The sequence below is a fragment of the Mirounga leonina genome, unplaced genomic scaffold, assembly GCF_011800145.1.
Source record: "Mirounga leonina isolate KUSES-001 unplaced genomic scaffold, KU_Mleo_1.0 Mir_53, whole genome shotgun sequence".
NCBI lineage: Eukaryota > Metazoa > Chordata > Mammalia > Carnivora > Phocidae > Mirounga > Mirounga leonina.
In genome coordinates this window covers 71,785,808-71,798,997 of record NW_023270807.1, presented here as the reverse complement: position 1 = coordinate 71,798,997, position 13,190 = coordinate 71,785,808, and the positions used below count along the sequence as shown (strand labels likewise).

General features: G+C 49.5%; 1 protein-coding gene across 3 annotated transcripts; it reads right to left on the bottom strand.

Moving 5' to 3' along the window:
• Positions 1–740: 740 nt before the first annotated feature.
• Positions 741–8,657, bottom strand: VGLL2 (vestigial like family member 2). 3 transcript variants are annotated; one of them, XM_034990378.1, is made up of 4 exons: positions 8,338–8,657; positions 5,798–6,107; positions 3,263–3,784; positions 741–2,112 (listed from the first exon to the last, which is right to left on the bottom strand). In XM_034990378.1, exons 1-4 carry the CDS (start codon positions 8,416–8,418, stop codon positions 2,069–2,071), a joined length of 957 nt encoding a protein of 318 aa, XP_034846269.1. In that variant the 5' UTR covers positions 8,419–8,657; the 3' UTR covers positions 741–2,068. The 3 variants fall into 3 exon arrangements, with proteins under 3 accessions (XP_034846269.1, XP_034846270.1, XP_034846268.1); XM_034990379.1 differs by having other exon boundaries at positions 741–1,967; positions 8,338–8,656; XM_034990377.1 differs by lacking the exon at positions 741–2,112 and having other exon boundaries at positions 2,219–3,784.
• Positions 8,658–13,190: the final 4,533 nt, after the last annotated feature.

The window sequence follows — 13,190 nt, the reverse complement described above, 5'->3', positions numbered from 1 at the left end:
CCAAGATGACAGAACGAGGGGATGCGTACGTCTGCTAAGCCATACTCTGAATAAGGTCCCTTACTGCCCCCAACTCTTGAGACTATTATCCAAGATAAATTGTATTTGTTCCTCATGTTATAACGAAGGTCAAGATTTGAGCTACTATTTTTATGCTTTAACAATCTAGAAGGGCAATTTGAACATAACACAAAATATTTCTTTCGGGCACTTTAGTGAATGAACACAATTTTAGCATCAAGAGAAAATTAAGAGAAAAGACCACTCATTTCTTAATAATTAACCCCTCTCTCTCTCTCTCCTCTTTCTTTCTTCCTTTTTTTTTTTTCGGGGGTGAGGGGGCTAGTGGTAGGTTTGTTTTCTTAGCCTAGCTTCCTAAACTGTAATATAACCAATATTTCAAAAACACTTTTTAACTGACTACTGTCTTAAGAGTCTAGAATCAAAGAAGTAACAATAATTCTCTTCTGGAGAATAATAAATGTGTGCCTCACTGAATGGTGTCCAGGTGGTGCTTTCCGTACCATCTCTACTTTCAACCCAGTGAATGCTGTCAGGTAAGCCTGGGCTTCTGCAGGCCACAGTTTTCTCATTTGTGAAACAGAGGTGGGATACCTAACTTCTCACTCCTGGGGTTGATGTCAAGTGGAAAAGGGTTAGTGGGTTTCACAGAATGGCAAACACTTTGGAAAAACGAACAGCACTATATACATAAAGTAATATTAGTTACTGACATCAGATTGTACTACTATAAATTATTTTATTCTACTCGAGAAAGACTAAGACATTTATTTTCTTTTTATGAAATAACACAGCGACCCTGTAGTAAAGAGACATCTTTACTGTTCATTTCTTCTTCCTGATCACCTTCAGCTTGGCTCACGCACGGACCCCTTCCCCTGTGCCAAAACGAAAGTGACCAAATCGCAACCACAGAGACTGAGAGGAATATTCGAGGTATTAGAGACTCTGTGGACATTTCTTCCCCTTGTGGCGATTCCTGGTTCTTCTTCATGGAGACAGTTGGGGTTTCTTGCCTTTTTTTTTTTTTCCATCCAGAGGAGGATGGAAGGAGAGACGGAATTTGTGGGAGAGAAGGCAGAGAAGGGCTTCTTCTTTCATCGTAAAGTGTTCCTCATAAAAAATATGATATATATCTACACACACACACACACACACAAACTAGATCCAGTGCAATTGCAATTGTTGTGCCAAACACTGGGAAGCGCCACCTTGGTCGATGTATTTCTGGAGTTTTCAACAGTTGTCCTACAACAGCTGCATTTCAGTAAGACTTGGGCAGGTGGCTCCAGATAAGCCACTTGCCACTCACATTTAGGCTGAGGCTTCCACGTTCACAGTCCAAAGGAAAAGAGTGCGTCTTTGTGTCTGGAGTGGGTGTTGCAGAGAGGGAGTGGGCACGAAGGGAGCTGGAGGCCATGAGGTGAGGAAGAAGGCATTGCGAGTTGGCCTCTTTTACTTCTCTACCCCAGTCTTCAATGCAAATACAAATACAGTTGAAATGTGAGGATACTGGATACTGACATCAGTAGTGCTTTGGTCACACTACTTAATGATATAATTCACATCAGCATAAAAAATATTCACACCAAAATGTCTTTTCTTCCCCTCCTCTTTCCAAGCAAACTTAGGACATCATATCTAAGTGAGCTCACCGCCGGTATTTCCAGTGATTTGCCCAAGAGTCATGAAACATGATTCAGAGTCTTTGGATCTGCTCTTTCTGCAGAAGGAATTACTGTTAGACAGAATTTCTGTAGATGTATGTTTTGGTTTCCCAACACGCGGAGATGTTTGAAGTCTCTGCCTTCCCCCACGTCGTCATCCATGAAGGGAGAGGCCCAGATGCTGAGCCTCCGTGGCTGGTCGGAAGGGAAAGGGAAGGGAAAACCCGGGGTCATCTGATCAGCTCAGGAGGGATGCACCACAGAGGGAATAACGACGAGCTGCAAACCAAGATCAGAAGCCATTACAAACCCACTCGATTTCAGCTCTGAGAGTCAGCACTTGCTCTATGCAGAGACCTATAGGGAACAAGGCTGGCTGTCTAAAACCAGTACAGATCCTTGCTTTTGTCCTGAGGCTGTAAACCTGAAAACAGAGAGAAAACAAAAGAAAGAGAGAGGGAGAGAGGGAGAAGAGAAACAGGGAGAGAGAAGGGGATGGGGGTGGGAAGGCACAGGTATTTAAGGAAAGAGAAAGACAAACACCACTGTTTTATTGTGAATGTCACAGAATTCGTTTAAAGGGCATGAATGAAAGTAAAAGCGAAGCAAACAGAAATGTCAGATCTTCACCTGAAGGAAGGGCGGGTGGGCAAGACCACAAGCCAACGATTGCATTTATAATATAACCATTTTTTGGTTATGCCCTAAAAATAAAGGAAGCAGAAGAATGTACCTTTCAAATTCAACTCGTTGAGCCAGAAACTTAATAATATAGTCATGGAAATCACATTCTCTTTAAGTTTTACATTTTATGAGACCTATTTAATTTGGCAATTAGGTTGCTATCAGATGCACATTTTTCTTTCCTTATAATTGTCCCTAAGAGACAATATCCTCTGCCCAAGCTGTAGAAGATTTTGAACTACACTCTTAGCTCTAGGTCCTCTAGATCAGCGCTGTCCAATAAAAACACAATGGGAGCCACCAGCATAATTCTAAATATTCTAGCAGCCACATTGGAGAAAAGTAAAAAGAACCAGATGAGAATTAATCTTAGTAATATATTTTATTTAACCCAATATGTTCAATATGCAATGTGTCGAAAGTATTCCAACATGCAATCAACATAAAAATATTAGTGAGATGAATTTTACATTTTTTCTTTGTACACAGTTTTGAAATCCAGTGCTTATTATGCGCGTACAGCACGTCCCAATTCGTCCTAGCCACATTTCAAGTGCTCAACAAGTACATGTGGCTAGCGGTTACAGAATTGAACAGCGCAGAGCTAGAAACTTCTCAACAAATTATTTACTTATTTGTTTATTTATTTATATTTGAAAAAAATCCCCTTTTAGATCTACCAGCCAGGTTAGGGCAGTGTCCTTTCTCATTCTGCCCACACCGATGACACTGGGTCACCTGTCTGCTGAAGCACAACCCTGCCATGCAGACCTCTGGGCCACAACGTCACTGGGGTCTCCAAGGAGAACTAAGGGGGATCCGGGGCTCAGTCCAGGGTCGGACACAGGGCAGGAGGGGCCCGGGGAGGCCAAGCTCCCTCTCCCGCTTACCTGAGTCCACGCTGAGTCCCAGACCCTGGGCCACGTCCCCCGCGGGGCTGGCGAAGGGTCCCCCGGGCGCGGCCCACGCGGCGCCGGTCGGCTCGCCCTTGGCGGAGAGCTCGCAGGGCGGGCTGCCGGGCGCGGGCGCCGGGGCGGGCGCGAGGCGGGCCGGGCGCCCGGAGGCTGCGGGCATCAGCAGCGGCCCGTAGCGCGGGTCGAAGTGCGGCGCGTAGACCTCGTGCACGGCGGCGGGCCGCGGGTAGGGGGCGGCCTGGGCGCCGAGGGCGCTGCCCAGCGCGTAGGGGTGGTGCGGGTGCGCGTGGTGCGGGTGCGCGTGGTGCCAGGGCTCGGCCGCGCCCTGGTGCAGGTGGCTGTGCAGCGCGGCCGGCGAGTAGGGGTCGGCGGCGGCGAAGGGCAGCTCCGAGTGCGCGGCGGCCAGCGGGCTGCCCAGCGGCGCGGGCACCGGTGCCTGGTACGCGCTGTTCCAGAAGGAGGCGGGGAAGCTGCGCTGGCTCATCGGGAAGGAGCCGTCTGCAGGCCGGCGAGGCGGAGGGGAGGAAAGGAAGAGAGGCGCGCGTCACCGCGGGGGAGATGGCAGCGCCACCGCCGCGGGGCGGGAAAGCTGAACGCGCCTGGCGGGCAAAGGGCGGGCAAGCCGCGGCGGGGAGCGGACCCGCAGCCGGGCCTCGGGGGCGGCGCCTTGCTGAGGGGGCAGCGGCCTGCGAATTCGAGGTTGAGGCACCGCAAAGTGGGGGAAACCCTTCGGGAAGGAGGGCCGCTCCCTCGGAATTTGCAGACGCGTCTCCAGTGCGGAAACCCCAGGACGGACTAGACTGGGAGAGGAAGAGAGGAGAGACACTCCCTTCCGTTCCAGTTTTGGGGCGCGGGGAGCTTCCTCCGACTCGAGGCTGCGCTGCCTCGGCGGCCTTGGGGTAGACTCGGCCTCCCGGTCCCAGCCCGCAGCCTCGCCCCAAGCTAAAGATACCTCTTCCCACTCTTGGTCAGCAGCCTAGCGATTTCACTAGCCCCTCTCGCGTTTCAGCCTCCCCAGCTCCAGAAAATGTACCCCTCCAAGGCTCCGATAGACTGGAAGTCCATCGACATATTTCAAAGTCTTGCTATTATTAGCCTCCTTTCTAGAAACCTACTTTCAAATATTTTTTTCCAAGAACGCAAGCAAAAGAGTAAACTGGACACACTAAAAGGGCAGTTGTATTATTTGCAGAGGGATGCAAAGGGACAGATCTTTTAAGTTTTAATTAATAATACCTGTTCCTTAAAGTGTGGATGCCAGGAATAATAGTAATTCTTATGGCCAGTATCGCTGTTGACCGCTAGTGCCGGGAAGCATTTTAAGAGAACAACAGCATTTAGATCAAATTTGTTGTCCTCGGTGGGAACGGAGGGAAGGAAAGATATTTAATTCCGGGGGACTTGATCGAGCACCTCCTCTAGGGAAGGCATCTGCCCCACATACTAGAGAATTAAAAATGTGTTGAGAATGCATTCTAAGAGAGAGTAAAAAAAAAAAGTTCTGTATTCCAAACTAATGATTTGAGATCTTATCTAGGCAAAGATTGCACAAACTGTCAGACACTCTTAAGAGAAAAAGGGAGGGTGAGAGTTGTCATCCTCCTCCCCAAATGTCACATTCGTTTTTCTTTTACAAGAAAGTCCTCATTTCTCATCTTGGTAGAACACATCAAAAATTAAATTTAGTGAGAAAGCTTACCAAATAGTTATCCCCACCCTTGCCTGGGAATAAAAAGAGATTGAGATTTCAGAATAGAAGGGAGACTGGCCAATAAATCATTGTCCCAGGCTAGATAAAGCAGTGCTTTGTGAGAAGGGTAGAACAATAAAGAGGGGGTGTTTTGGGGGAAAGCCCTAGAGATGTTTTGGCTGTACCTAAGTTTTTATTTCTTTGGTACTTGCTTACTGAAAGACATTTTCTGCTTCAAGATTTCCTAAGTAATTGAAGCCTAGCAAAAAGCATACATACGTTTTAAGAGACATTCATCAGCAGGTTTTGCTTCCGGTGGAGTCTAGGACTTTCTCCTCTGGGCAAATTTTCAGGAACTGCTAAGAGCCCTGGAGGTTGTTGTAGGTGAAGATCTTCCACGTGGCTTGGGATTGTGTTCGAAACCTCACACTCCCACAGCACTTTTACATACATTTTCATATTTGTCGTACAGCCATCTCCAGCGACAGTTAAGAGGGCAAGTATTATCCTAATTTTAGAGACCGGTAAATAGAGTGACCCCAAAGAGGTTAAGAGACTTGCCCAAGGTCATATTGCTAGGAAGTGGTAGGGCCAGCAGGAAAATCCAGGTCTCCCAATTCCAAGGCTAGTGTTTTTTCGAAGTCACTGCCCTGCTCTGCTCCGCCTCTTCAAGGAGAGATTTTTTTTCCTTCCTTCCTTTTACTTACACTCCCCACAAGCCCCTCCTCACCTCCTCTCTGACACCTTTCCTTGAGCCCAGTAGGTGGGCCCGAGGCTGAGAAGGCTCTCTACCTGCCCTTAGAAGCGAGCCCTTTACTCACCCCGCCAGGGCCCGGAGCTCCTGGGTGCTTTGCTGCTTGTACAGCTTGGGGAATAGCTGCTAGGCTGGCTCAGGGCCCTACTGAAGTGCTCATCCACCACAGAGCTGATGTCCCCCTGGAAATAGGTGAAGAGGACGCAGCGGGAGTTGATGTACTCTGCCTCTGGTGGGCGCTCTTTCTCCGGGCTGCCTTCTTCCTCTTTGATACTGGCTGGAGTTTGGCTGGAAAAGGAGCTGCCGCTGCCCGTGCTGTTGCTGGGGCTGGCGTTGCACTCTTGCGCTTCCTGCATCTTGGAGTAATAGGCTAGTTTCTGCTCCAAGAGAGAAAGAACAGAAAGGTCAGTTTCAAAAGAGATGGCAAACTGGGTTCCCACCTCGCTCCTTCAGATCCCTAAGGTATCCAGGGGAAAACTGGCATCCAGGCCTAAGCCCTGTGCTCAGTAACATGCGTGAGCAACTTGAGAGGCAGATTGCCCTGCCTGGTGTCTCTGGCTCCCCAGAATTCCTGCCAGACCCCAGGGAAGCTCTCTGAAGCTGTCAGGGGAAAAATCCCAGAAGATGCCAGGCTATGAGCTGAGTTGGGCCACAGAGCCAGGTTTGGGGCAGATATATTTTTATAATCAGGCTCCAAGGATGAAGGGCACCCAAATCTAGTTAGAGCCTGACTGTTCCCTGCCTAAGAATCCAGGGCAGATGCACAAGATGCAAGATTCAAGCATCATCCTGATAGAGCATGAAAATGTCAAAACCCACTCCATGCAGCCAGGAATGTAGAGGAAAAACTGCCACAGAGGTAGGATATAGTTCCATTTAGGAAAGAATCATGTGGGGTAAAAATGTGGAATAACATTCCGACTTGGATCATGTGAATAAATGCAAGCTGATATTTGTTTGGTCGCCCATAAACTGTCCACTTAAAAGTCTATCTCAGTTTTTAAGGAGATCTTCTTTTGAGTAAGGAAAAACCAGACGGCTGGCTGTGAGCATTTCGACCCTCATCATCTCTGTGCACATTGAGGAAACACGTAATAACAAGGAACGAAGAAGAAGCTCTTGGCCATGAGGATGGGTAAATTGTGGCTGTCTGGCAGTGATTTTAAAAACCAAGTGTAGCTGCTGAAATATTTTCTTAGAAATGAGCAATAGACTGAATGCAGTGTCAACGCATTTATGCAGGCAGAGATGGCCTGACGCAGGCTGATCATACAAAAATGAACAGAGCACTTAATGGAATAGGTTGGATTGGTCCAGGATCAGGGAGGAGAAAGGACCAAACAGACAGAAAAGCAACCCCTCTCTCTTCTTTGCAATAGTGCCAACCTGGGAAGGAGTCGTCTCAGACCCTGGAGCCAAAAGACTGTAGTTACTTAGTAGAATGCCCACTTCTACCACATTCCCGCTTGGCTTATAATGAGGGACTCTGGTGATTCCCCAAATTAACTTTGTGAGACTAAACAAACTCTTAGATGGAAAATTTGAAAGGGGTGGGGGAGGTAGAAGGAGAAAAGCAAAAAGCAAAACCTACTCCTTCCATCATTAATTCATCAGGAAATTTTCGAATGGACATTCTGAATTTGCAATCAAAATTGGCAAAAACTTGGACCGGCGGTCCGGAAGTATTTCAGTCTCTCTTGAGGAGTCCAGGCCCTCACTTTGGAACCTGCTCCTGACTCCTACAGCCCCCTGGGTGTGTGATCTTATTCTTTGACTGGACTACGGTCTTCAGTTTCTACAATCTCAGCTGAGGACGTGGAAAGAAAAACTGGTCGACCAGACTCCGCCCGGAGAAGAGAGAAATTGGAATAATTAAACGAAACTTCAAGAGTTTGCCGGAATGGGGTTAAGTGGCCTTCTTACAGATGGGTTTGTGGACGGCAGGATAGCCCGATGCAGCCACTCAGGCTCTAGAAAGGCGAAATATTATCTCCGAAGCTCGCATGCGCCAGGTCAATTGCACCCCAATAATAATCCCCAGAATTTTGCAAAGATTATAAAACCCACGCGTTCACGCAGTTCTCTTTGTAACGAATTCTCCGGTTCCGGAATTAATTGGCCTGATCCCTTGAGAACTGAAACGGGAAAAAGTCACTCCTCAGATAAGCTTGCAGAGATGGGAACGCAGGTCTTTGTGTTTTAGGCAGAAAGACAGAGACAGGTCTTTGCTTTTGTTCTCTTGTCACTCTCACCTTTGAGACCAAAGTTTGGTTTTCCCTGCGTGAGCTTTGCTCGCGTCTCCCCTCACCCGCACCGAAGAATCTGGAGTCCGACAGATCGCTCGCGCGATCCTCGTATGATGGTTCCCCGGAAGGACGGGGCACGCATTAGCGGGCTTAGCTGCCTTCCCGAGAGAGCAAGTGGACAAGCTAAAGGGGTTAGCTCAACCTACAGCGCCGGCAATCCCCGCATCCTCCGGGCTCCCGCCGCTGGCAGGACGCCCCGGACCGGTGCGGAGGTGCCCCGGACCTCGGGGTACAGGCGGTGCTTCAGGAAGCGGGGGCGCGCCACCCGCCTCCAAGGTCCCGGCCCGGAGGAGACACGTACCTGGTGGTAAGGGGTGTAGGCGGCTGCAAAGTAAGGCTGGGGAGGACCATAGACTTGGTACATAACATCCAGACAGCTCATGGCTCCCCGCAGCGGAGACGGCTAAGTGGTTTTTCATCAACTCTGGGTCGGTGGAGCGCAGTGATTCTGCATGGGCGGCGCTTGGACCCGAGCTCCCGAGTCATCGGCGGCGGAGCGGTGGGCAGCGCGCTCAGCGGTTCGGGATCCCGCTCGCAGGCTCCCCTCCCACCCCGGCAATTTGAGCCCGGACCGCGCTCCGGGAGAGAAGCGCCCGGGCTCCCGCTAGTGGGCATTTAAGCCCCACGCCGGACTGGCGTGCTGACGCCACTCCGGGCCGCGAAGGGGGCGGGGACCGGGGGGCCAATGGGGAGCCAGGGACTGGGCCCGAGGGGCTACCCGCGTGTTTCCCCGGGCTCCCCCGCCGCTCGCTGCTAGCCAAGGGTGCGGCGAACCGCGCGCCTCCGAGCCTGGGCCCTGAGGCTTCGCACCAAGAGGAGTAGGATTCCCAGGCTAAAGCTGGACAGAGAAGCAAACCAAGAGAGAGACAGAAAAGGGAGAGAGGGAGGGAGGAGTGCAGGAGGGGGAAAGTGGGGGTTCTCACACTTGGGGAGCGAAAGAAGTTTGATGCATGGTGGCAAAAGTCCCGTGGGAGAGCCCCGGCCTCAAACTGGAGAGTTGAGAGTGTGCGAGTCCGGGGGTGGCCAGGTGGGGCAGATTATCTGCTCTCGGCTTCTGGTGAGTGCCGGCCGGGATAGCGCGCTCCCCAGGAATCCCCTAGGGGATTCGCGGCACCTCAGACAGGAAGTCGAGGGAGTCGGGAGACTCCTGCCGGGCGCGGAGGAGCTCCCTCTGGGGGGGAAATGGCAGTAGCTGAAGCCGGTAAAGACTGCCCTGATGCACCTCCTCTGACCCAGCCCGCCCGCCGCCAGCTCACACATCTCAGTTCCGCTCTCTGGGGTCGGTCCCTTCTGCCTCTTTATAGAGTTCGATCCCGACACTTGCTCTCTGAAGTCCCCCACCCAAACCCGCTCCGTGGGCGCTGTTCGCGCCCCGCCTCTGGCTCCTCCCGGTGCGAGTTGCTTTCGAGGAGTCCAGGAGGCCCTACCCAGCCCCCGGCAGCCCCGGGTCTCCTCGGCCTGAGTCCTTTAGTGTTGCGGTAACTTCTTGGGACGAGGACTTGTTGACTGCAAGAGGAGTCATGCTAGGGAATGCAGGAAGTCAGACAGGACTTTTGCTTTATTTTAGAGAGTTGAAAGGATGCATTTCAATTGTGAAGCGTGCATCGCTGTTCTCTTTCCTGCCCTGAGAGCCTTCCTGGCTCGGATGGGCTTCCTGCCACGCTCTTCATTCTTGCGCAAGCATTCCCCACTCCCAACACAGCCCCCCTGGGGAGGAGGGTGTCACAGTGGAGTCCTCCGTCCCGCAAGTTTAGGGATGAATCGAGACAACACTGTCGTGTCGGTATGGCTGGGTCAGGTGGTGGGAAGGGCGTTACAGGAATAGTGGTGGGCCTGACTTGAGAGGGCGGTGGGGGCAGAGCTTGGGAACACTGAGAGCCCAGAACCAAGGAAGAGGCAGCGTGCATTACGGAACTCCAGTTACTACCCAGTTTAAAAACAGCAAAAAGTCTGACATCGATTCCCAGGCTGTAAAACTGCGAACAAATGCACTCTTAAAGATATATTTGTCTTCAAAACGTGAATATTTAAGCCAAATTGTTTCCGGGGTGAGGTTTTGGTTTTGCCCGAATAATAAATGCGAAGTGACTCCAAGTCTCCAGTTCGGTTTATAAATGGTGAACTGTCCCGAGCGATCGAAGAGTTTCTTGTACGATGTCGACTTTAAAGAAAATTAAAGAAAAAAAAAAAAAAAAGACTCCACTCAGTCCAGTTTTACGCATGCCTTTTCAGGGGCCAGACTGCCTTGTGGCTGAACTCTGCAGGCTCCTAGATCCTTTGGCGATCTAGGCGCACAGGTAGAGCAGAATATCCTTCCCGCCCCCACCCCAACCCTCCCGCCCAGGGTGCTTCGGGGAAGGGCAATCGCCTTGGTTTTCTCTGGAGGCTGAAGAGCGAACCTTCATCCAAAGAGCCGCAAAGTGCCCTCCTGGAGGCGGGAGGAGGGCGTATAGGTCCCAGCCTTTCTCGCCGCCGAGGCGCGCGCTCGCTGCCGAGGGCCGCTCCGCCCTGCCCCGCGCCAGGTTCTGGCTCCGCGGGCCCGCGCTTCCGGAGTCGGGTCTGAGCGAGAGCCGAGGTGCCCAGGACAGATCGCGGCCAGTAGGTGCGACCACGGAGGGTCACACTCTCCCCTTCTGCGCAGGTCCTGCTGTCTATCTGTGGACACAGAGGTTCTGCTTTGGCTTCCTCCAGCTAGGGCATCTCCGGGACCGAGCGTCCTTCGCCGCAGCGCGCTCCTCCCCGCGCTACCCAGGCTCCGCGGCGTGGCTAAAGCGCTGGGGCGTGAGCGCCGGATCGCGCGCCTAGCGAGGGCTGGGCAGCTCGATTCTCGTCCTTGCTCACCTCGCAGTAGCCACCTCCTATCCTCTGTACCCACTCACTTTGATATTTTTGCTTGACTTTGACCATGGGACCAAAGGAACTTTGATTTTTTCCCACAAATTCAGGAGAAAATAACGACAATCTCTCTGCATCCAGCGAGGCCCAGCAAAATGGTAGTTATGTTTGAAAAGGATTACAGGAGCGGTGACATCCCACGTTTCGAACAAAGTCAATGAAGAGAAGGTGATGCCAGTTGCCTAAGGCTGCTTTCTTTTCACATTGCTCAATCTCCTCTACTTGAACCAGTTTTTTAAAACCTTGCTCAAGCTAAGTGAGGGTACTGGCCGCACAGGAGTTTAAAGGAACACAGGGAATTGGGGCCAGTGAGCATCGATTTGAATCTAGGCAGGATTGCCTCCCTCCAAATCCAAGGTAAAGGAAGTTGCCTCCCTCCAAATCCAAGGTAAAGGAAGAAAAATGAAGAGTCCGAAGTTTTACAATATGCCCACTGATTGGAACAAGGTCAGTATTTTCCGTGTATCTGGAAAGGTGTCATTTACACAAAGGTAGTATTTCTCAATCAGATGAGATTGTGCCTTGATTATAAACTGAAGTAGAAAGTAAAACAACTAAATTTAATCCCCTCTACCTCCTGTACTCTTGCAGATATTCAAACCACCAGGACATGAACTGATCAAAGAAGTGACAAACCACCAGGACTTGAACTCGTCAGAAAAGTGAGATTTTGATTCAGAGCCTTGGGAATGGACTACAGAAAATTGGGGGAAAAGTCTCTCCCTTCCTCTCTCTCCCCTTCCCCCAGTTATTTTAGAAGAGACTGCACACCAGACAGATGCCTCTGAATTTGGCTCCCCTGACAAATGTATCAACATCCCCAGAAATGTCAACTATTACCATGACAGCTAATCTAATTGCCTTTTAACTTCCTAATTGGACAGAGGGAATATCAAAACTTCTTTTAGAATGAATTCCACTTTATGATAGCTTCATGGCAATTTATTGAGCTGCGAGGAGGGAATTTGCCAAATGAAAGTAGTTAATTCCACCAAAATTTCCTTTTAGTATCCCATTTTAGGGTTCCATTCTTTTTTTTTCTAGTGTGCAATTCTAACAATATCTAGAACTGTGAAAATAAAAGGTGCCTTTATTCTTGAAGTTAACAAGTGAAGTTAATTACTTTTGAATGATTACATGTTTCAAGATATCACAATGAAATACTTTATTTTGTCTTCAGGAGGGTTATTTATCATTTTCCTAAGCTAATTGACTTCAGTACCTTCAGAATTTGTCTGTCCACCTGTGGCATCTTATTCTGAAAACTGCAAAGAAACAACTTTAAAGGAAGGATGTAGGAATAGAACGAATTTGGAGAACTGACCTGCAGCCAGCCCAGGCCCTCCCTCACCCATGATTTATTTGGATCATTGATTGTTGGCATTTTATGTTGCCTTATGCTGCCAACCAAAGGAGATGAACACAGTGGTAATCTCATAGACATTTTTTTTTAACCGCTAAACCCATCCTGGCCTGTTTTACAGAGCAGAGATGTATTTGGAATTTGAGAGTACCTGACAAGATTTTGTGGATTCCAAATATTAATAATATTAGTTGAAAACATGTCTGCAAAAGTCAGGTTTTGGGGGCACGGTGTGTTATTTAACAATGGTACTCTGGTAACTAATGGGGAATCCAAATGGTGATTTTATTTAAAAAAAGAAAAAGAGAAATTTCTGTATTCTGAAAGCTCACCTAAAAGCTAAGTAGAGGAATTCCAGTTGGACTTAGTGAAAAACCAAGGCGAAGAGAATTCAATTCTTTTCTTTTTTTCTTTTTTTTAAATTAATTTATTTATTTGAGAGAGCGAGAATGAGAGAGAGAGTACATGAGAGGGGGGAGGGTGAGAGGGAGAAGCAGGCTCCCCGCTGAGCAGGGAGCCCGATGCGGGACTCGATCCCGGGACTCCAGAATCATGACCTGAGCCGAAGGCAGTCGCCCAACCAACTGAGCCACCCAGGTGCCCCTTTCTTTTTTTTTTTTTCAAGAGCCTGCTGTGGGACTCAATCCCAGGGCCCTGGGATCATGATCTGAGCGGGAGGCAGATGCTTAACCTCCTGAGCCACCCAGATGCCCCAAATTCCATTATTTTCATACAAACTTAGAATAGCTCTTAATGTCTTCAAGTAAAAACCTTCCATGGTCTACCTTAATGAACAGAAGAGACTACTTCGTAACTATTGACATATATTTAATTACCATAATATTAAACTTTTCCGCTTTCATATTTTAAAAACTATTTTCATGTTACATACAAGT

Bases quoted from the DNA above. Each gene is read 5' to 3' on its own strand.
- VGLL2 (XM_034990377.1), bottom strand. From the start codon at position 8,418: ATGAGCTGTCTGGATGTTATGTACCAAGTCTATGGTCCTCCCCAGCCT. The intron at 6,108-8,337 runs GTACGTGTCTCC...CTCTTGGAGCAG, and splicing joins CCTACACCCCTTACCACCAG to AAACTAGCCTATTACTCCAA. The intron at 3,785-5,797 runs GTGAGTAAAGGG...GCCGGCCTGCAG, and splicing joins GAGCTCCGGGCCCTGGCGGG to ACGGCTCCTTCCCGATGAGC.